The sequence below is a fragment of the Molothrus ater genome, chromosome 18 (assembly GCF_012460135.2).
Source record: "Molothrus ater isolate BHLD 08-10-18 breed brown headed cowbird chromosome 18, BPBGC_Mater_1.1, whole genome shotgun sequence".
In the NCBI taxonomy this organism is placed as follows: domain Eukaryota; kingdom Metazoa; phylum Chordata; class Aves; order Passeriformes; family Icteridae; genus Molothrus; species Molothrus ater.
The window spans coordinates 4,088,505-4,110,623 of NC_050495.2; the positions used below are offsets into that span (position 1 = coordinate 4,088,505).

The following is a 22,119-nucleotide window of genomic DNA, read 5'->3' on the forward strand; positions in this document are numbered from 1 at the left end:
CTTTCAGAAGTGGCTTACGAAGAGCAAAAGAACAGGGTAGAGAAGAAAAAGAGAATTGTTTCCATGTGTGTGGAATAACACAGATAAATAGTGCAGAGGAGAGTCTTGCTAAGAAACTGTCTGTGAACTACTTGCTTCAGTCTTCCTGGCAGAACAAAGAGAAACTTAACAGTCTGAAGTGACAGGAGACAGCAACAGGAGGACTGAACAAAGGCTGGATGGTTAAAGAAAAAGAGACATTATGCATTTATTGCTGCACTCAAACCCGGCACGTGTCAGTGAAATCAATGTAAAATGGCAGAAGAAGGAAGACTTGAACCCCAGCCCCATGCTAAAGCTCCCTGGATCCCTCTGGAACGCCGCTCCAAATGCAAATTCCCCTAAAGGGAATGGGATCTGTTTGGCACATCTGTGGAGGTCTCCCCTCAGCTTCCTCTGGAACACAGTTTAAATACCCTGTATCCATTTCTGACAAACCAGGTTATTTTTCCCTCCTGCTGATGATCTCCACCTGGTAGAAAACCACCTCATCACCTTGCTAGACAGTGATTCTGAGGGATTTACCTGCAATTATTTAAAACATTCTCTTTTCCCTCAACTTTTTTCCACTCTCTCCCCATTTCTGGCCTCCAGCAGGAGAGGCAGAGGTGTGGAACAGCTGCTGCTTAAGCCCAAACATAAAGAGGGAAACATCCAGAAGGGCCACGGAGAGGCGACGGGAACTCTGTATCAACAGAACGAGGTGATTTTCCATGGAAATGGCCAGAAATTGAAGGCAATGGTATTTAACCCTTTGTGAGCCCCGCCGCGCTCCGATCGCCTAGCAACAGCACGCCATGCCCTATATGGCAACCGCGCCCGCCCACTCCCCATCCTCAATTCTCATTGGCTGCACGCCGCGTGGTTGACGTGCATGCTCACCAATCCTCACCCTCCACGAGCCTCTCTGGCGCCCGGGGCGCGGCGCTACCCGGAAGCCGGTGCAGGAAGCGGAGGGGAGGAGCGCGAGAGACGCGTCCGCTGCGGCAGCCAATGGGAGAGGAACCGGGGGGCGGCTCAGCCAATGGGAGCGCGCGGGGGCGGGGCTGGGGGCGGGGTTGCAAGAGCCGGCAGCGGGCGGCTCCGGGAGGCGGCAAAGGTGAGTGGGGATCGGGGGTCACCGGGCAGGGGGCCGGGACAGCACCGGAGGGTCTTGGGCAGAGGGGATCAGGGGGAAAGCCTGGGGTGCACCGGGCAGAGAGGAGCCGGGGTGCTGGGGGGGATTCCGGCCGGTTCGGGCTCGAGGAAGGAGCGGTGGCTGCAGGAGAAGCGGAGCATGGGGAGGGGTTCCAGGAACCCTTGGCATGGCGGGGGGCACAAACCTAGAGGAGGGTGGGGAAGGGACGGGAAGCTCCGTGATGCCCGCGGAACCGACTGGCAGAGCCCCGTGCCCACGCTGCTCCCGGGCATCCGTGGGAGTGGATGCGAGAGCGGATCCCATACGGGGCTGGGGGGTGGCAGGGAAGGGGACGGCAGGGACAGCTGTGACAAACCCCGAGCACATCACCCAGACCCCGACTACATCACCCAGATCCCGAGCACATCACCCTGACCTACAGCACATCACCCAGACACAGAGCACATCACCCAGACCCAGAGCACATCACCCAGACCCACTCTTACCCGGCACAGGGCTGTGGCTAAATCTGTGCATTCCCAGGTGGGAGCAGTGGCAGGGGAGATGCCCCAGGTGTCGGTGCTGGACTCAGGATGAATCTCGTGGCGATGGCGACCGATCCCGAGCTCCAGTGGGTGTCCCTGTGGCTCCGTGTGCGCTGGGCGGCCGTGCTGGTGCTGCTGCTGAGCTCCCTGGTGATGCTGCTGCTGCCGCTGGACAACCAGTGCCAGGCTGTGCTCAAGGGCCTGTCCTTGCTGAGGAACAGGCTGGGCTCCTCCTCGGGAATCAGCAGGCTCACGGGACAGAGCACCGAGCTGAGCGTCACCTCCCGGGGGCTGGAGCTGCTGGTGCTGAAGGGAAAAGCATCCCCAGGTGAGAGTTGCTGGGTGGGCATGGCTGAGCTCCTCGGGTTAAGGAGATGCTGGAGAGGGTTCAGCAGAGGTCACAGGGGTGATTTGGGGTCTGGAGCATCTTTGTGATTAGGGGAGACTGCAGGGCCTGGTCAGTCTGGAGGGGGGAATCTCAGCAATCCACACAAACATCTCCAGAGGATGGTGCCAGGCTCTGTTCAGTGGTGACAAGGAGCAATAAATTAAAACACAAGTTCCACCTCAACATGAGGAGCAATGGGAGCTGTCCCTCTTTCCACGAGGGACAGCTGCCCACGGAGTGCTGGAATCTCCCTCCATCATGGAGACATTCCAAACCCACCTGGACACCTTCCTGCTCCAGGTGACCCTGCCTTGGAGTGATTTCCAGAGGGCCCTTCCAACCCTGAGATCTTCACCCCCTTCCTGACCATGTCCTGTACCCCTGATGGGAGTGACAGCGTACTCTGATGGTAACAAACTGCAATTAACTGCAATTAACACTGGCTGTAAATGCCCCCGCGGTCAGGCAGGCCCTCACCAGCTCCTTGACTGCATTCCAGGACCCTGTGCTGGCATTGTCCGTCTCTCCAGAGTTTTTCCTCGTGTTTTCAGTACTAGGAACTTCAGTGGAGGCGACTGGAACACAGAGAGGTGGTTTAATGCACAGAAATCTGGGCTACACAGCGTTAATCCCAAAATCCTGGCACAGAACAGCCTTTCAGGCAATGGCAGGCTGTAGCCATGGCCAGTATCAGCCAGGACATTAATTTGGAAAACACTTAAAGGAATTATTACAATTCCAGCACTGTATCTTTGTTTGCATTAAAGCTCTTACTGCTGGGAAAACGTCGGATAGTTCAGTGGAAAACCAGAAGTGCTGTTGGCAGCCCAGATAATAATGTTAACATTATAATTTCACTTAAAAGAAAGCCAAGGGAACACTGTTAAAACACTGTTTCCTCCCACATGAAGCAGTTTGGTGGCCACCTGTGGCCACCTTGAGCCTGCTGCCCACAGGTCCTGCCCTCCCCACACTTGCTGCCAGGAATGGCTCTGCTGCCTCATGCTCAGCCTGGAAACGTGGCATAAACCTCTGGAACACAAATTCTGTTCCAGTTCTTGTTCAATTTTTATATCAGTGAACAGTCATAGAATATCCTGAGTGGGAAGGGAGGCACAAGGATGGTGGAATCCAGATTTCCAGAGGTTTCCAGTAAAACTCACCACTCTTTTTCTGTTACTACTTCATTCCAGAGGTGAAGCTGGAAGCCAGAGCAGCTCTGAATCAAGCCCTGGAGATGAAGCGCCAAGGGAAGCGGGAGAAGGCCCACAAACTCTTCCTGTACGCCCTCAAAATGGACCCGGATTACGTGGATGCCCTGAACGAGTTTGGGATCTTTTCAGAGGAGGAGAAGGACATCCTGCAGGCTGACTACCTGTACTCCAAAGCTCTGACCATCTCCCCCCACAACGAGAAGGCTCTGAGCAACCGCGGCCGGACGCTGCCCTTGGTGGAGGAGATCGACCAGAGGTACTTCAGCATCATCGACAGCAAGGTCAAGAAGGTGATGGCCATTCCCAAGGGGAATTCTGCCCTGCGCCGGGTGATGGAGGAATCCTACTACCACCACATCTACCACACGGTGGCCATCGAGGGGAACACGCTGACGCTGTCTGAGATCCGGCACATCATCGAGACCAGGTACGGGGGGGTGTTCGCAGGGGTCCCAGGACGAGGGAAGAGAATCTTGACTCCATGTTCCAGGAGGCTGATTTGTTATTTTGTGATATTGTATTATATTATATACTATATGAAAATGATGTATTTAAACTATACTAAAAGAATAGAAGGAAAGGATTTAATCAGAAGGCTAGCAAGGAATAGAAAGGAAAATGGAATGATTATAAAATCTTGTGACTCTCAGAGAGTCCGAGACAGCTGGGCTGTGATTGGCCATTAATTAAAAACAACCACAGGAGACCAATCAAAGATGCAACTGTTGCATTCCACAGCAACAGATAATCATTGTTTACATTTCGTTTCTGAGGTCTCTTGTAGCCATGATATTTTCTGAAAAATCCCTTTGCCAGGATTTTTCTCCTGAGAAGCTGAGAAGCCTCAGAGGAAAAGAAAATAATTATCTGCTGCTGTGGAATGCAACAGGTGCATCTGTGATTGGTCTCGTGTGGTTGTTTTTAATTAATGGCCAATCACAGTCCAGCTGTCCCGGACTCTCTGAGAGTCACGAGCTTTTGTTATCATTCCATTCCTTCCTTTTCCTTGCTAAGCCTTTTGATGAAATCCTTTCTTCTATTCTTTTAGTATAGTTTTAATATATTTTATATATATATAAAAATAATAAAATAAATAATATAATATAATAAAAATATAATAAAATAATATAAATAAATAATAAAATAAATAATATAAAATAATATAAACAAATAATAAAATAAGATTTTAAAATAATATAAATAATATAAATTATATAATAATATAATGAACTAATAGAAACAAATAATAAAATTAATAATATAATAAAGTAATACAATAATATAAATAAATATTATAGTATTATAATAATATAATAAAATAAAATAATAAATCAGCCTTCTGAAACATGGAGTCAAGATTCTCGTCTCTTCCCATGTCGGGGCTGCCTGCGAATTCCCACAGCCTCTCAGTTTCTCAGGAGAAAAAAAAAAAATCTTACCCAAAAGATTTTTCATAAAACCCATGTGTGCCACAGGTACGCCGTTCCCGGGAAGAGCCTGGCGGAGCAGAACGAGGTGCTGGGCATGCACGCTGCCCTCAAGTTCGTCAACACCACGCTGGTGTCGCGCATCGGCTCCGTCACCAGCAGGGACATCCTGGACATCCACCGGCGCGTGCTGGGCTACGCCGACCCCGTGGAGGCCGGGCGCTTCCGAGCCACGCAGGTCTTCGTGGGCCACCACATCCCGCCGCACCCGCAGGACGTGGAGAAGCAGATGGAGGAGTTCGTGCAGTGGATGAACTCGGAGGACGCCAGCAGCCTGCACCCCGTGGAGTTCGCGGCGCTGGCGCACTACAAGCTGGTTTACATCCACCCCTTCGTGGACGGCAACGGCCGCACCTCGCGGCTGCTGATGAACCTGATCCTGATGCAGGCGGGCTACCCGCCCATCACCATCCGCAAGGAGCAGAGGGCTGAGTATTACCACGTGCTGGAGGTGGCCAACGAGGGCGACGTGCGGCCCTTCATCCGCTTCATCGCCAAGTGCGCCGAGACCACGCTGGACATGCTGCTCATCGCCACCACCGAGTACTCCGTGGGCCTGCCCGAGGCTGGCTGCAAACAAACCATCCCCGTCAAGACTTGAGGGGTTTGGGCAAATTCAGCAGCTGTGGGAGAGCGGAACTCCAAGCTGTTCCTGCTGGGAGGTGACTGGATGGGAGGCGTCACTTGAGTATTTTTGTTTATTTAAATTTGATTAAATTAATATTATTTATTTATATACATGATGCCAAATGGAGCTGGGGATGGTGGCCGTGCACTGGAAGGAGGTGGGGAGAGATGTCAGAGGGCTCAAAAAGATGAACTGAATTTCCCCTTAGAACTAAGCTTTGAGGAGCTGCTTCAATCACAACCCTTCACCCAGGCAGTCAACTCTCCGGTCTGACCTCAGCAAAGCCTAAACTGAGTTGGTTCTGTGTGGCCTCTTCCCTGTAGCTCCAAAACACATCCCTGAAGGAACAGCCCACTCCCAGCTGTGTCCACCAGACACTTTGGTGTCACTCACACAGGTACTGACCACAAAGGAGGCTGAACTCCAGCCCAAAGGCATCTCTCCCCTCCCGTTTCTGTTTTTCTGTGGCACTTTGCATGTTTACTTTCAGCTGCCTTTCCTGGGGTGAGTTTTGTACAAGTGGGAAGTGTTTGGTTTGGGATTACAGGTGATAGGAGTGGAACAAGAGGAGAAAAGCTCTGACTTACTTGAGGGAGGACTCAGAAAATCTCAGCCAAGAGGAGCCCTGGGAAAGCACAACTGTCCTTACACATTTCAGTGGAGGGGTTGGAAGGAGCTTGTCTGCAGAACTGTGGGCAGAAAAGGTCATCAGGCAGAGCCAGGAGACACAAGTTGTGCCAATTTGGGAAGAATGTGTACAGGAAGTTTGCCAAAAACTTCCATTTCTCAAGTCTAGGTAAGGGAACTTCCACAATTAATCGCTGGTCGTGTCATTACTCTGATAAATGTGTCAAGAATCACTCAAAGCCTCTGTGTGCTGCAGGGGCAGTGCAGTGCCTGGAGCTGCTGAGCAGTTCAAAGAATCCCTTTTTCCTTGGTTTTTAAGGTAAAAGTACCCACAGATCTCCCTACCCCAAACCTGCCAAGGTCTGTAACAGCATCATTGACACCACCACCTCCAAGCTCACAAAACTTCCATTTAAAATCCCAGTTTAGAGCATTTAACCCCTTGACAAAAGCTGCCAGGTTGCCCTAGGCTTAGTTTTCTCCCCTTTTAACTCTCTCTTACCTGACAGGGAGCTTAGAACATGTTTTAGAGAAGCAGAAACCAGGATGAGACTGGGAGGTCTCTGAGCACTGATGCCAGGGAAAGCAGACAATACAGGAGGCAAGGTGTCCTGTCCTTACAAAGCATGTTATTTTTGTAGTGCAACCTGACTATAAATAATGCACTTTAGAGCTCTGTGGGGGGGGGAGAAATGTTATTTTAGTAACAGATTAATAAACTATTTTAATATGAAAGTCTTTGTTTGGAAGAGGCTGTTGTCAGAGCACACTTGGCTGCAGTGAACTAAGTGGTTGTGGAGGAGGAGAAGCCATGGGAGAGATCCTGGTTCCCTCAGCCACGTGACAACACGAGCAGAGTCATCATTGCAAAGCAAAGCCAAGTGAAATCAGCACAGAAAATAGTGTTTATTTGCAGCAGTGTTCCTGTGGTCCAAGTGAACTCAGCACTGGGGTCCCCCCCTCACACCCACCCCTCTGGGGGGTGATTTCCAGGGTATTTTGACAAGCAGGGATGTTTCTAGCCAGGGTCACACCACTGTTGGAAAGTCTGAGGTGATGACTGAAGTGATTTCAGGATATTCAGAGCAGATGGAATGAGCTGCTTCAAGGCCTGAGGGACACTGAGCACACCTGAGAGGTGAGGTACATCACTATCACCCGACTGCCAGAGAAATGCAGTTCCAACACCCACACTTAAACAAAAGCAACAGTATTTATAGAAAACCTTTGAGAACTTGAGTTTAATAAACCGAGAAACGTCAGCTTGCACTTCACAGTTGTACAAAACCATACAGAAACCACCTGCAAAAAGACATGAGCTAGCTAGGTAAAACAACCAAAAAAAAAAAAAAAAAAACCAAAAAACCTGGTCCTCAGCAACAGCACGTCCAGCTTCATGGGAAACAAAAATTACCACCTAAGGATCAGCTCCTGACACTTAAAAAGAATCATCTCAATGTCCTTTACAAATACACCATATAAAAAACAGGTCAACTGGAACAGAACAGGAACTGGATACATATATATGTATATCTGTGTATCTACATATACACACATATGTATAGAAACTCTCCCAATACTAAAAGAGGCCATTGTGGTGAAGTTGGAGCATCTGCTGTTGGATTCTGCATGGAAGGAGATGACAGTCCCTGCGTGCGTGGGTTTGGGTGAAGAATGGGGCTGTTGGCAGAGAGAATGTCTGCAATCCCAATCTGAGCTGACCAGTGGAGCTTGCTGAGGTCCTCCCATGGCATCTCATTCGTTAATGAAAGAGAAAATTGTTGGAAAGTACTCCAAAAAACTCCATGTGGCATCCGAGCTGTGCAGGAAATATTTCCCCCCTCATTACCCTCAATATGAGGGATCACATTAACGCCGTTTCAACAGAACAAAAGCGTAACTCTTTGCTCTTAGAGGAAAGAAAAAAACCAAAAAGAAATCAAAAAACCACCACCTGGATTTGTGCCATCCTCCACTGATCCCGAGGAATACAGCAGTCCAGTATTTACACGGGATTGGGACGGGCATTCTCTCCTTGCAAAGCTTAAGGACACAACATGGCTTCCAGAAAGGCATTTCACATTGGACCAGACCCGCTGAGTACGCACTCCTTGCTCACTTTTTCAGGAGCATCTTGGCAAAATCAGCATTGGACATCTTTTTAGGCTCTGCAGGGGCCTCAGAGGACGCTGCTGGTGAGTTCTGGACCATCCCATTCTCAGCCTTGGCCACGGGGTTGCTCTGACGCTGCAGTGCCCGGGGCATCATGGAGAGCTGGGTCCTTCCCTTCCCTCGCCTAGAAGGGAAAAAAATTCCCATTAAAAAACACTCTTTTAGCCTGGGGGAACAACAAGGACTTGTTTGCTATGAGGAATGCACATTTTAACATCATTCCTGTCATTTGTTTCAGGGATAAAGCTTTCCATGGGTGTCTTTGAAGCACCCCTGAGTTCTGGCAGACAACAGCTGCCCCACAGTCCCCAGGGCCAAAGCTCTGTTTATCCACAGGGGCTCATCCCATGCAGGAACGCTAAAAAGATGAAGGAGCAGCTTTAATGCTCACTGGGAACAATGGCTACTTCTCCAGAGGGAGAGGATGTGGAGATTATTAGGGATCAGTGCCAACATCAGATCCAAGGGGATGGCCAGTGCCTCATCCTCTCACTGCTACAGAGATGTACAGAGAAAAGATTTGCTTTTCCTCATCAATCCAACAACCCTTTTTTTTTTTTTTATGGTGCAGTACCTTTTAAATGTTCTTTCAGATTCACAGGATCCTGCACTGATTTGGGTTGGAAGAGGCCTTGAAGATCACCCAGTCCCACCCCTGCCATGGACAGGGGCACCTTCCACTATCCAAGCTGCTCCAGTCCAATCCAACCCAGCCTTGGACACTTCCAGGGATCCAGGGGCAGCCACAGCTGCTCTGGGCATGCTGTGCCAGGGTCTCCCCACCCTCACAGGGATTCCTTCCCAATATCCCATCTAACCCTGCCCTCTGGCAGCGGGAAGCCCTTCCCCCTTGCCCATATAAAAAATCCCTCTCCTCCTTTTCCTAAACCCCCATATTCCAGCTAAGATTCCTCAACTTCAGCATATAAATAAACAAAAGTATTTCCCTTCCAAGCAGTTTTAGGCACCCGTCCCTCACTCACGCTCCATAGATCTGCCGTGGTGGTACCAGGGAGGCCTTGCTGGGGTCGGGCCGCTCCGGAAGCTTCCGGACAGGGGGGTTGCTGATCATCACCTTGATGACGTGGTCCTTCACTGTCAGCCCATCCATCTTCAGCACAGCCTGAGAGGCCTGGGCTTCGTTCTCATATTCCACATAAGCCAGGCCCTAAATTGAGAAAAGAAAGAACCAACATTGGGGTTTCAGTGCTTCTGTAAAAGCTGATGAGGAATTTGTAAATGAGGGAAACTCAACATGGCTCACTGCAATCACCATTCTCCTTACAACCTGTATTTCTTGTCTCTCACTCCTGATGCTCTCATGTATAGAAAAAGTGTATTAAAAAGGGAAGAACCACTCTAAAAATGCTATAAAATAAATATAATGAAGTACCATGGCAGGCTCACAGAGAGAAGGGCATCACCTCTGCCTGCTGTTACTCTTTTAAACGACATTCAAAGCCTTAAGCTGCATTTTTTGGATTATCCAGTTTCACAGGAGAGGCATCAGGTTTTACATAACTTTCCCAAAATACATTTATTTGTGGTTTATACACAATCCCAGCTCAAACTAGGCTCAGAACAAGAGCTGGGGTTCCCAAGAGCACTCATTACAAGGTGCGCACACAACAGGAACTTCACCTGAGGGTAAGAAAATTCAATTTAAATCCATGTCCACCATTCCCACGATGTCCCTGTGGACAGGACCCACCACACAGACACAGCTCAGGTGTCAGATAGAGTTTTGGCAGAGCAGCAGCTGGTTCAGAATCCCTTATTTAACAAGGAGTCATTTATTCAGGGATGGAAATAATGAGCCCTTCCAGAGAGTGGGATCATTTCTCACTGGCAAATCCTTTCCTGCAGTAGATGTTAGGAACAAAAGCGTCAGGAAATTGAGGAAAGGAGGATGGGAATTGGCTGCACCAGGTAAACCCCATTTAGCCAGTTATTTAAAAACCAATCTTTTACAGACTTGCCTGTTTTTACAATACTGAAAATGCTGTAAACAATTCCCCCTCCATCCCACTTTTCTTATGCAATTTAAGAAGCATTTTGGAAAAATTCCTTTTGGTTTTCTGCACAAAGGTACACTGGGCTGTATAAATCCAAGCTCTTCCACAAGTATTAATACACCACCACACTGGCAACTTAGCAAACCCAAATTTTGTCTCCAGACTCCATGACAAGCTTCTTTTTGAAGGATTCCTTAAATCCAGGAGTGTGTTATGGATGCCTACCTTGGGTTTTCCAGCTCTGTTGGTGACCAGTCGAATGTCCTTCACATTCCCATGGGCTTTACACACCTCCTCCAGCTCCTCCTTAGTGCAGGAAAATGGCAAACCAGATATAAAGAGTTTATGTTTCTCCAGGGTAGTGCTGTACCTGAACACCTGGAGGAACAAAAAGGATGTTGGTTCACAAACCAGCCAGAAATGCCAAGGATTTCAGTTCCACACCCCAAAAGCAATTCCTGTTTGTGGCATCCAAAACTGCCTCAAAGCCATGAGTAGTGCTTTGGAAGATATTTGCATATAAACACCAAAGACTTGCAACTAAATGCTACTAAACCCCTTCCCAATGAGGAAAGACACTGAGAATCATAGAATATCCTGAGCTGGGAGGCATCCAGAAGGATCAGAGCCCAATTCCTATAATAATGTGTTTATAATATAGCCTTCTTACTCAGCTATCACTATGGAAACATTGAATTTTTCTGTGCAGAAACTCCAGAATGCAGAAATCTCCCGATTACACAACCGAGTTCTGGTACAGAACATCCCCAGCCAGGGGATTGGGTAACAAATGCTGACCAAGAAAGCTCTTCAGAGGTTGAACCTGGGTAGGGTCCCACCACTAAACTGCTCAGATCAGCAGATTTCTGCAAATCTTGAGTAAAAAAATTATGTCAATCCTGATGTCTGGTAGAGTAACAAGATGCAAAAAGTCCCAAAAATTTTTAAAGAAGCACAACACGAATTGATTGGACACAACGGATTCCACCAACTCCCTTCCCCACATCCACTGTCCAACAGGAACCACCAAAACTTTTACCTTAAAGTCGGGATTCTTGTTCTTGTCAACACAAGGAGACACAAACATGGGCCTGCCCTCCACGGCCGTGCGATCCAAGGCCAGGGCCTGCCGAGCAGCCTCCTCCTCCCTGAACTGCACGTAGCAGTAGCCCCGAAAGGTGCCCTTGTTGTTGAACACTGCTCGGACCTCCACGACCTCCCCACAGCTCCCAAAGAGCTCCCTCAGCTTGGCCTCAGGCTCTGCCATGGTGTAGGAGAGGTTGCTGACAAACACGGTGACTTTATCCTTGCTGCTGTCGTGGAACACTTTGGGGATGTCCTTGCGGCTGGTGGACGCCTTTTCCTTCGGGGCTGTGGGGCCATCGGGCTGCTCGCTCCTGCCAAAGAGCCCCGTCTCCACTTCCATGTCCTCTTCAGGGAGCACTCCATCACCCTCTCCCCTCTGCCTCTTGCTGGGCAGCTCTGATTGATGGAATTGTTAGAAAATCCCTTGTTAGAAAATCCCAAGACCGTAACCAAGAAGCCCCCAAGCAGCCCAAGCCTCAGGATAAGGATCCGCCGCCAACGACACTGAATAAACAAACACTACCAACATCCCCCCTAAATAAACCATAACAAGCACCAAAGACACAAAAGAAACCCCCAAACTCACCAATCGACCACACCCTGCAACAGCCACTACAAGCAACCCTAACACCCCATAATAAGGAGACGGGTTAGACGCAACTGCCAAACCCCCCAAAGCAAAACACAACCCTAAAAACAAAACAAATTCTATCATAAATTCCTACTCGGCCTCTCTCTGAGATCTGAGAAACCATTGTTACAAAATTTAACTACAGGAACACCTCACTCTATCCTCCTTTTCCCCCCCACTCCCCCATTCCCTTCCTCGTTGAAACTCCTCTGCCCTCCATTCCCACTGTGGAGCTTGGAAATGGCACATGGAAGCACAAATACAATGACAGGTCTTAAAGACACCACAAGAAAACCTCCCTCAGGTTTTAAAGAACAAATAACAACAGATTATTCCACCAAGACAGCTTTAGATGAAAGCAACTGGAATATTTGTTCCTTTTTTCAGCCAGTCATAACTGACAGTCGCTGATTCATGTTCTTTTCTTTGTCTAATGGTTCTTTATTTAAAAAAAAAAAAAAGAAATCTAAAAGCTCACAAAAATCCCAGGGGAAGCAACCTATTAAAGTCTTCTGTTCCCACCTCCAAGAAGCTGCTACAATTCTGAATAACCCAATTTAGACACATGGCTCAGTATCATAGGATGAGTCAGAAAAATTACTTTAAAGGAAAATTAAGGAAGAAAAAAACAAAAATCACAATATCCAAAATAAGAAACCCCAAGAAAACTCTGGAAGCTCCTATAAACCTGTTTTTCTCTTGGTATAAAACCATTTAGCCTTGTTTGCATTTCACTCCCACACTGAACACTTCCCAGGAGAAAGCAGCCCTGGAAAGACACCAATGCTGGCAATTCCTCAGCTCCCTCTACCACAAGACAACCAATAACCCTGTTGCCAGAGCCCTAAGTTTCAATTTAATTTTATTTTTACCTTCTTCTTGTCCCCATTCACCCTCATCATCCTCGTCTGCTTTGCGCTTGTCCCCAGTCCTGGTTTTTTTGGCTTTTTTGGAAGCTTTCTTCTCTGCCCTTGCTTGCTTTCTCTGCTCAGCTCTCTCCTCCTCCTGCTTTGCCAGAGCAGCTTCTTTCTCAGCAGCCTAAAACACAGAAGATTTATTTCTTTTTTTTCTCCCACTGGCTGCAGATTGCAGAGCATTTTCCGGAGCACTGAGCCCAGAGGGTTTTCTCCTAACCCCAGCACTAACGGGGACATCATTTAAAGCCCATCCCAATTCTGTGCTCTCACAGCTTTCCTGGACGGCACATCACTCTTGTGGCCATCCAAGTGGCAAAAGGAGAAAGATAAAAAGCAGCAAGAGGTTGTTAATCATAGTTTTAAAGTAGAAATCAATAGTTCTAGGGCTTGAAGGCATGTCAGGCTTATCTGGGGGGAAGCCACATTACAAATGTGACATTCAGAGAAGCATGGACTTAATTTAGGGGTATAAAATGCTTTGGTAGCTCGCAGAAAGTTCTGACCTTTGCTCTTTGTTCATTCACTCGAGCCAATCTGTTCTCAGTTTTCTGAACAGCTGCATCCCAGTCTTCCAGCGTTCCTAAAGGATAAAATTAAAATAAATTTTAAAAGCCTTTTATTTAGCTTCCTCATAATTCAAAGATACAATTCTGGAAAAATAAGAGTCACTGAGTTCATGGCACTTGCTGTTCATATTTAACATTCCACATGAAAATTCTAATTATAACAACTAGCCTGCAAGGTAAAAAAAAAAACCCAAGAGCCAAGCAGAGCAAAAACCTCTCATTAATAATGCAAGACTCCAAAAAGGCATGGAAAAATCCAGTGATTTCAGAAAAGCAAGGAAGAAAAGAGCTGTCTGTGGATTTGACAGCAGTGAAAAGTGAGACTTCAGTGGAGCACAAAACACAGGATCAAAAGCCTGCGTGCCACCTCTGCCTAACCAGGCTAAGAGATGCAGTAATTAATCACCTTCTGCCAGTCACTGAGTTACCTTCTGTTAATGAATTACCCCCTGCCTGTCCCTCAGTGACCTTCTGTCACTGAGTCACCCCCTGGCAGTGCCCAGGTACCTTCTATCCTCTCCAGGGTGAGCAGCACCTCGCAGACGTGCTCGGGGTAGTCACTGGTGCACTGCACTGCCCGGTGCAGGGCCTTCCTGCAGTGCTGGGTGTCCCCATGGGCCCTGCAGGAGGGGACAGGGCACTGAGGGGACAAACCACACATAGTTCCAGCCATGCAAACGTTCCCCCTCCTTCCCCAGCTGCTGTGACACTCCTGGGAGCCACAGCGGAGCCACCCCAAGAAGCTCGAAGGTGTTTTGTAAACCCAAGCCAAACACATTTGTTCTAAACTGTTTTCTCCCACAGATGAGAAAACTAAAAAATGAATTATTACCTTTCCAGGTTGTAATATTCCAGCCACATGTTGGCATATTTGGCATTTCCTTTAGTCATGATGTTGTCCCAGAGCTCCCTGGCTTTCTGCATGTTGTTACACAAGCGGGCCTGCAACGGAGCATCCAAAATGTCCTTCAGGATTATTTGTTCAACATCATTAATTTCAAACCAAAAACACCCCACAGATGCTGCAGACAGACCCAGCAAGACACATCTGACCCTTACAGTGGTCAAAATAAACACCTGACACAATCCTACTACTGAATAATCCTTCCCTGCCCACCTCTCCCATTAGTCTTGGTTCTGGCTCCCACATCCATTTGATTTTGGTGATTATAAAATAAATTAGAGAGATGTTTCTGAATTTCTTCCTTTTATTTTTGATTAATATACCTAATAACGTCTCAGACTGAGAACTTGGCTTGTGTTTAGGAAGAGGGGAAATGGATTGGGAAAGGAATGCATTCCACGGTTGGAATGTTAAAATATTTTATTTTAAATCCATTTTATCAGGTTCAGCAATTTAAATACAGCAGAGAGAAACATCACCTCAACTCTTGCCCAGTTCTGCATGATGGTGCAGGATGGATCTCCACTTTCACTGAACCCTAGGAAGAAAAACAAGGGTTGTTTGCTGCACTTGGCTCTCAGAAATAGAAGTGTTTATTAAACAGGTCCCACACAGAGATGAAATCTTTATCTGCAGCTTTCTGAAATGTTCAAGATTCTTGAAGACAAATATTGTGTGGAGAACGGATCTTATAAAAATGATTCTGAAGAGGAGAAAACAACAGTTGAGATTATTTCACTTACTTTCTTCTACTTCTTGCTTCAAGTACTCCACAGCTCGTGCGAACGCGGAGCGCAGCTCCTCCAGCTCCTTACTGGAGTCTGCAGGGAAAAAAAGAAAGAACAGCCTTAAAATAATAATTTAGTTTTCATTTCCCACCCAATAAAACCATCTCCTTAACACCCACAATGATTTCATTGGGTAGCAGGGGGAGATTAAATTTATTATTTCTCGTTGTTATTTTTGCTTAAATTTATGATTTTATAATGAGTAAAACTCACTACGTGAATAATTTTTAAAATTATCAAAAATATAAGACAGGGCATTTTTGCAATAGCAAACCAAACAAATTCCTCTTTTTTTATAGACATTAACTGGCCAGAAAATAATTTTTGTGAAAGATGAAAATGCTGTTAATTTTCTTTAAAAAAAACAATATCCAAGAAGTACAAAAAAATAGTATAGATATTTATTCTGTATTTATCACACAGACCTTGTGTAAAATCCACCCTTCTCCTCAGGTAATCCAGGTAGGCCTGCCAGATCTCTACATAATCTGTTGCTTGAATAAAACCTGCATTCAGAGCTTTTTCAAACATTTCTGAAAGAAAAATGGGGAAAAAACAGTTACTTCCCATATACAGTCAAAATTAGCAAGCTGCAGTGATAGCACAAAGAATACCTACACAAACACCACTGGTTTCTAGGAAGACAGGAAAAGAAATCCTACACAATAAATTGGTTTGGGAAGTGAATTTAAAGGCAGCTGAATTGAGGGATCTTCATTCCAAGCTGTTCATTGTTTGCTCAGGGTGCAGCTGCTCAACCAAAGCAGCTTTGCCCTCGCAGGACCTGCAGGCTGAGAACAGATCCTGCAAGTCCCATTTCTGTCCCAGGCTGTTTGGGGGCAGAGAGCAGCTCTGAACTGCAATTTGCTGGTTCTTTCCTCACCTGAAATGATGCTGTGCTCAACCCTGTGCCTCTCCATGGCCAGCAGGTACCGAATCCACAGCCCAACAGTCCAGGGGCAGTTCCTGACAGCGCGGTCGTGAGCGGATAAAACCAATTCCTTCACCTTCAGCTGCCTGTCCTGAAAGAATCACACAAGAAAAGTGAAGTTCCTGTCAGCCACAGAGACCACCTGAGACAAACCTCAGCTTATCAAGAGCCAACACCTAAACCCCAGCGTTTTCATTTTATATTTAAAAAGCTCAGATGGGTATTTTAAATTCTGTGTTCCTAAAAACCCAGTGAACGCCTTCCCATGAGGAAGAATATGCTCATGAAAGAACTACCAGGAACAGTGAGGTGTTTTCTGCCAAATAAATAAACACAATAAAGGCATTGAGTGAATTCCCAACTGTTCCTAGAATGTCAAGGATACAAAGGAGCACACCCAGCCTATTTGTGCAGGTGTTGTTCCACCTGCAACCTGCTGTGTCCAGCTGGGAAGAGAAAGAGATGATGGAAAAACTGAGCCTGGATAAGCTCCTGCAGGGAGTCAACCCTGATCCCTTAATCCAGCCACCTTCTGTCCTGCCTCTGGAGCTCAAACTGCACTAAGAAACCCCCCTGGAAACAGGGGCTGAACATCTGGGTTTGCTTCAGTGCCCACACCCTGTTATTCTGCAGAGAAAACACAGCTAGGGCAGAGAAAAGTGAGAAATGCTCACAAGACGAATAAACACATCCCTGAAAACAGGAGGAAACCAAAGGTGAGGTGAAAATCTGTTTTCTGGAAGATTTACAGATTAAAGGACAGGACTGAGGTAAAAGTTCATGCCTGTTTATCAGCAACTGAGATTAAAAAGAAACAAAAGTAAAGGCAGGAAACAAATCTGCAAACATTTCTGGGTTTATTTCCTTACCAAATACTGGTTGTAGCGTGCCCAGAGGTCTGGGACAAGGCAGTTCTCAGCCAAAGCTCTCTCATAGATCAACTGAATCCGAGCTGGGTCACCTGCTTTCATTTCAAAATCAATGTAAGCTTGGTATTCTGCCAGCTTTGGGGTTTCAGCACCCAGCTGGAAAACAACCAGGGAGACACAACATCAAACTCTTCAACAAAGCAAGACTCCAACAGTTCAGCTGTTCCTCAGAGCAGCTCTTGTGCAAGATTTCACATAAGAGATTTGTCTCTGTATCAGCAGCTGTTGATTTTCATACACCTCTGAATGAGCCTGAAATCAACCAGATCCTGGGTTTATTCCCTTTAACCCAAAAACACACACAGAGTCCTCATGTGCACCTCAGAGTGGTCTGGCACACTCAATGCACCCCATAATTTCCAGTATTCCCAGTATTCCCAGTATATAATTGTCAGTATTCCCATTGCTGACCAAGTCCCCCAGCTGGGGACTAGAAAAATACTAGATTTGGAAAAAAAAAAAATCCCCCCAAAGCAATTCCCTCTTAGTTTTGAAGGAAGGTGTAAGTGCCAGCATTACCAGTGCCTCCTCGTAGGGTTTACACTTCTCCAGCTGCTGTAGAGCTTTTTTGTAGTTCTTTATTGTGGTTTCTGGAATGGGCTCTTCTGACCACTCCTCATATTCAGCATATGAAGCCTCCATGTCTATTAAAACATGAAATCCCATCAATAATGCATTTATGAAAGAAAATTCAGATTTTAAGACAAATTCCTATTTTTATATAAATGATATTTATCATTTATTTGGAACAAATATTTAAATTTTTCTTCTCTTTTGGTCCTTACTGTCACACTGCTGCATTCTTAAAGGATATGACATTTCATCTCACACAGTGTCCTACAACAAACTCAGAGGGCAAGTTGTATTAAAGCTGCTCAACTGGAATTAGAAAACCAAAATGGCAAAATTTTCCCCAAGGCTTTAGAGAAAAGAGAACCCAAATTCTTTCCAGATGGAAATGAAGTCAAAAGAACTGTGCTTAGCTTTCTCCCATGAGCAAGAAAAGGGACTCAAGGAGTTTAAAGCAGGAACTAGAGAAGGCAGAATTCCAACAATCCAGCTGCCAGATACTCCCTACCGAGGGAGTTTTATGCAGCAATCACAGCTGAACTCCTCATTTTTCAGTCACATTTTGTACTCCTTGCTTGCACTTTGAACATCCTCAAACTCCCAACCCGGTGAGCCAAGTCCCAACAACTCAGAACATTCCTGACCCGGAGGGATCTGTGCCTCATCCAAGGGAGCACAAGACCTCCAGCTGCACTTGGTGAGGCTGTGCCAGGAGAATCCTGATGCCTGGAGCATCCCCCAGCTGCTCCAGGCTCCTGTCCCAGCAGTGCAGCCCTTACCCAGCAGTGGGATCCCCAGCTGGCGCCGGAAGAGCGTGTGGATCTTCTCGAGCTGGCTGCACAGCACCTGCTGCTGCTCCGGGGATGGAATGCTGCCAGGAGCTGGCTGCAAGCAAAAAAAAAACCAGGGAAATTCAATCCATCCTCCAGCCCCAGCTGATGGGCATGAGAGGGAATTGTTTATGAGCTGAGGGAACTGAGATCCGAGTGAATACGTGATCCTTGAAGGGCACACAGGGCCAAGCTGCATCTCAGTCATTGTCAGGAAAGATAAAACTTGGGAATTGCTGCCTTGGAAGGTGGATGAATGGGAAAAGCATTCCTGGGTGAAAGCTGACACAAGCACAGGGAAATGATCACCTGAGAACAAGGAAGCAGCAGGTGACTGTGCCATTTCACAACCCCACTGTGCTGCCAAAGAGGGTTTCAGTAAATCCCTGGGGTGTGGGGAGAGGATCTAAAACTTCCAGCTTTAATTGTGTTTGGGAATGAAAGAACATCCTCCTGTTACTCCTTTGTTTGGGGTTGAAAAGGACCTTTTAAGACCAAATAGTTCCCACTGCCACCATGAGCAGGGACATCTTTAAACTTCCATCTCTTATGCAGCAAATTATAAAAAATAAGGAAATATTTCCATTCTGGCCATCTTGGAAAGGTGACTTTTACAGATATCAAACTGCACTTTCCAGGGATAAAATACTCTCAGCCAAAAGTCTGTGGATAAAATACCCTCATCCACAAATTGTGGAATAATGAATGAGTCAAAAGCTGAACAGTCTAGGAATTAAAACTTGGTTGACTCTGTGCAGAAACAGCCACAGAACACTGTTTAATAATGGAACATTTCAATTTAAAGCTGTTCTTGGCACCTCAGTCAGCAGCAGAGCCAAACTTTGCTCCTGGATTCGAGATGATTTTAGGATTTTACAGAAACACAAATCCATTACTTTATCAGCCAAATCCACAGAATGGTTTTCCTGGAGAACAAGGCTGGTTTTTACAGCTGGGAAGGAACAAGTGGGACATGACAGGGAGGAGACAGCTCCAGGTGACTCCAGGAGCTGCACCACAGCTTTTTTTGCGGATGGGAGCAAAGGGGAATGGGCTCACCTGTGCTGTTTCCAGGATGGCATTCTCAAATTCCCTGTAGGCTTCCCACAGGGCCGTGCCCTTGGTCACGTGCAGCCCCACAGCCGTCAGAGCCCGCTCGAAGATGGACCGGACCCTCTCGATGCCTCCCTCCTGCCCAATGCCCCCAATGGAATACTGGGCATATTCCAGCCAGATTTCAGGACCTAAACGAGGTCAGGAGAACCAGGTGATTTGATTTTTTCAAAAATAATAACGAGGAAATGTAGCTCTGCTTCCCCCAAATGCCTCACGTGCTGCGTATAAATAGAAAAGCAAGTAGCAATGTTCTTTTTTATCCTAAAAAGTAAAAAAAATATTTGGGAATTGTATTTATGCTGTGGATTCAGCAGCAGCAGTCCCAGTTTCCTTCTGAATGGTGTCACTCCTGTGGTTTTGCTGACAGGGACTGGCCCTGCCTGTCACCTCTGCCACACAAACCACACCAAGATGCCTGAACAGCAGATTCCTGTTTCCTGAGCTGGGACCGCAGAGCTGTCACACTCTGGAATAATTCAGATTAAAGCAGCTGCTCCTCCTCTTTCAAACTCCTGAACTTCCCTGTTCAGCATCTCCTGAATCCTGCAGGTGAAGGGGAGGTGGGAGAACAGCACTGGCTGCCTGGCACCATCCCCACCAACACCAAATTCCATTCAGGGACCCCCAGGTTGGGACTGCCCTGGGTTCCAGAGGTGCCTCCAAACCCCAAATACAATCCAGCAGATCCAGAGGATAATTCCTCACTTCTTCACCTCCATTCCTTCTCCCTGAGGGATCACCAACACCATGTCACTGATGTGACATTTTGTATACAGCTTTTGAGGGGGATTTATCTCCATATTCCCTGCACTTCCTCAGGCTTTGTTTTTCCAGCTCTTTACCCCAGTCCCCAAAGAACTCAGGGATTTATCTCCAAAATTTTAAGCTACAGCTGCAGCATCTCCTGAGGAATGGAGAGACCAGACACCACAGCCTTTCCTAGCATCACTTCACATTCAGACTTTGGAAATTAATTTGAAATTTCCCCCCAACTTCTTCACTATAACAGAAGCAAAAGATTTCCCTACAAAGCCAAATCTGGATGCAACAAAAGCCATTTTAGAATGTTCTTGGGTGACTTACAGATGTAATCTTTGACAGCTCTTTCAAACAGCTCATAAACCTTCTCTCTCTCCGAAATCTCTGAAGCCATTTTTATCTCATCCTTCAACCAGTCCAGCCAAATTTCTAAAAGGAAAAAAAATTACAACACATCACTAATATTCAGAAATAATAACTTATGTCCACTTGGTGAGTTTTTACACCAAACTTAAAACAAAGGAGGGGGAGCAAGGCAAAGGGAGGAATTTTAACCTCCACATTTCCTAATTAATTTCAAATAAAAGTGGGACAGAGACCTCTTAAATTGGTGCTAAACGAGCACCTTTTTATTAAAGGGAGAAGTTGGAATTTCTCAGGACTTTGAAAATCATCCCATTCCACCTCCTGCCATAGGCAGGGACACCTTCCACTACCCCAGGCTGATCCCAGCCCTGTCCAGCCTGGCCTTGGACATTTCCAGGGATCCAGGGGCAGCCACAGCTCCTCTGGGCACCCTGTGCCAGGGCCTCCCCGTCCCTTCCCAAAAATAAAATCCCACAGCCTCTGCAATATTTCCATCACCTCTGAGTTATGAGCAAAAATAGAAATCCCCACTTCAAGCACCCACAATTTCCACCAAGAGGGAACTTTCTTTGCTGCCCGCCTATGAAATTTTTAGCAGGACTTTGCTGAGGTCTGGATCACATTCCCTGATTGAGGCTGTTGAAAATTGGCCTAAATATTTTATTTCACTGCTGAAACATCCTGCACCTGTGGAGAGGAGAGGATGCTCCGTACCTTCAGTGAGGGGGAAGAGCTCGCTCATCTTCTGCCGAGCTCTGCGGAGCTTCACCAGCTCTCCCTCCTGCCGGAGCAGCTTGATCAGATCCAAGTGACAGTTGTAATCAAAAGCATTGATGGAAAGCTTAAAAAAATAAAAATAAATCCATTTTAAAAGCCGTGTTGAGTGATGGACGCAAAGAAGTCAGAAAACAAATCATACAATTCTCGTGGTGTAATCACAGAACCAGACAACGCAGAGTTTTCTCAGATTTAATAAAAAATCTGACACAGCCCCGGCCGCTCCCTCGGGTCCCGCCACAGAATTATGCTTTAATTTTTTTAAAGGCAATAAAAACCCGCGGGCAGCGGCTCAGATTTCTCAATGAACGCCAACTGCTTACGAGGACTTCCCTCCTCTCAAAACAATCCCAAGCTGATCAATTTCATCTCAGACACCAAACACTCACGGCATAAAATCAATGAATATCCCGAGCTGGAGGAAACTCACACGGAGCAGGGAAATTCACACCCTGACGGTGCCAGCACCGAACTGCCGGGGCAGACACGGATTATCCCCGTTCCCGCCACACCCGCTGCCCCGCCGGGCCCACCTGCTCCTCCAGCCGCTGGATCTCCGCCTCGTTCTCCTTCTCCTCATCCTCGCCGTCCCCAGACGAATCCGAGTCGCCTTCATCGTCCGAGTCCCCGCCCGACTCGGGGTCTCCCTCCGGCAGCAGCTTCTCCTCCTCGGCCGCCGCCTCAGCTCCCGCCGCCGCCATCTTATGCAGCTCCGCT

The 22,119-nt window shown here is 47.0% G+C and overlaps 2 protein-coding genes across 2 annotated transcripts; one reads left to right on the forward strand and one right to left on the reverse strand.

The window, feature by feature from the left end:
* The first annotated feature begins 1,110 nt into the window (after window positions 1-1,110).
* On the forward strand, window positions 1,111-6,780 carry FICD (FIC domain protein adenylyltransferase). Its single transcript, XM_036393230.1, has 4 exons — window positions 1,111-1,138; window positions 1,700-2,029; window positions 3,283-3,730; window positions 4,779-6,780. Exons 2-4 carry the CDS (start codon window positions 1,750-1,752, stop codon window positions 5,389-5,391), a joined length of 1,341 nt encoding a protein of 446 aa, XP_036249123.1. The 5' UTR covers window positions 1,111-1,138; window positions 1,700-1,749; the 3' UTR covers window positions 5,392-6,780.
* A 478-nt stretch (window positions 6,781-7,258) lies between these two features.
* Window positions 7,259-22,105, reverse strand: SART3 (spliceosome associated factor 3, U4/U6 recycling protein). Its single transcript, XM_036393229.2, has 19 exons — window positions 21,936-22,105; window positions 21,340-21,466; window positions 20,584-20,688; window positions 19,444-19,628; window positions 18,334-18,439; window positions 17,504-17,628; window positions 16,925-17,080; window positions 16,008-16,146; window positions 15,550-15,657; window positions 15,080-15,157; window positions 14,816-14,874; window positions 14,265-14,374; window positions 13,940-14,052; window positions 13,370-13,446; window positions 12,822-12,987; window positions 11,272-11,714; window positions 10,458-10,610; window positions 9,201-9,385; window positions 7,259-8,341 (listed from the first exon to the last, which is right to left on the reverse strand). Exons 1-19 carry the CDS (start codon window positions 22,101-22,103, stop codon window positions 8,161-8,163), a joined length of 2,784 nt encoding a protein of 927 aa, XP_036249122.1. The 5' UTR covers window positions 22,104-22,105; the 3' UTR covers window positions 7,259-8,160.
* Window positions 22,106-22,119: the final 14 nt, after the last annotated feature.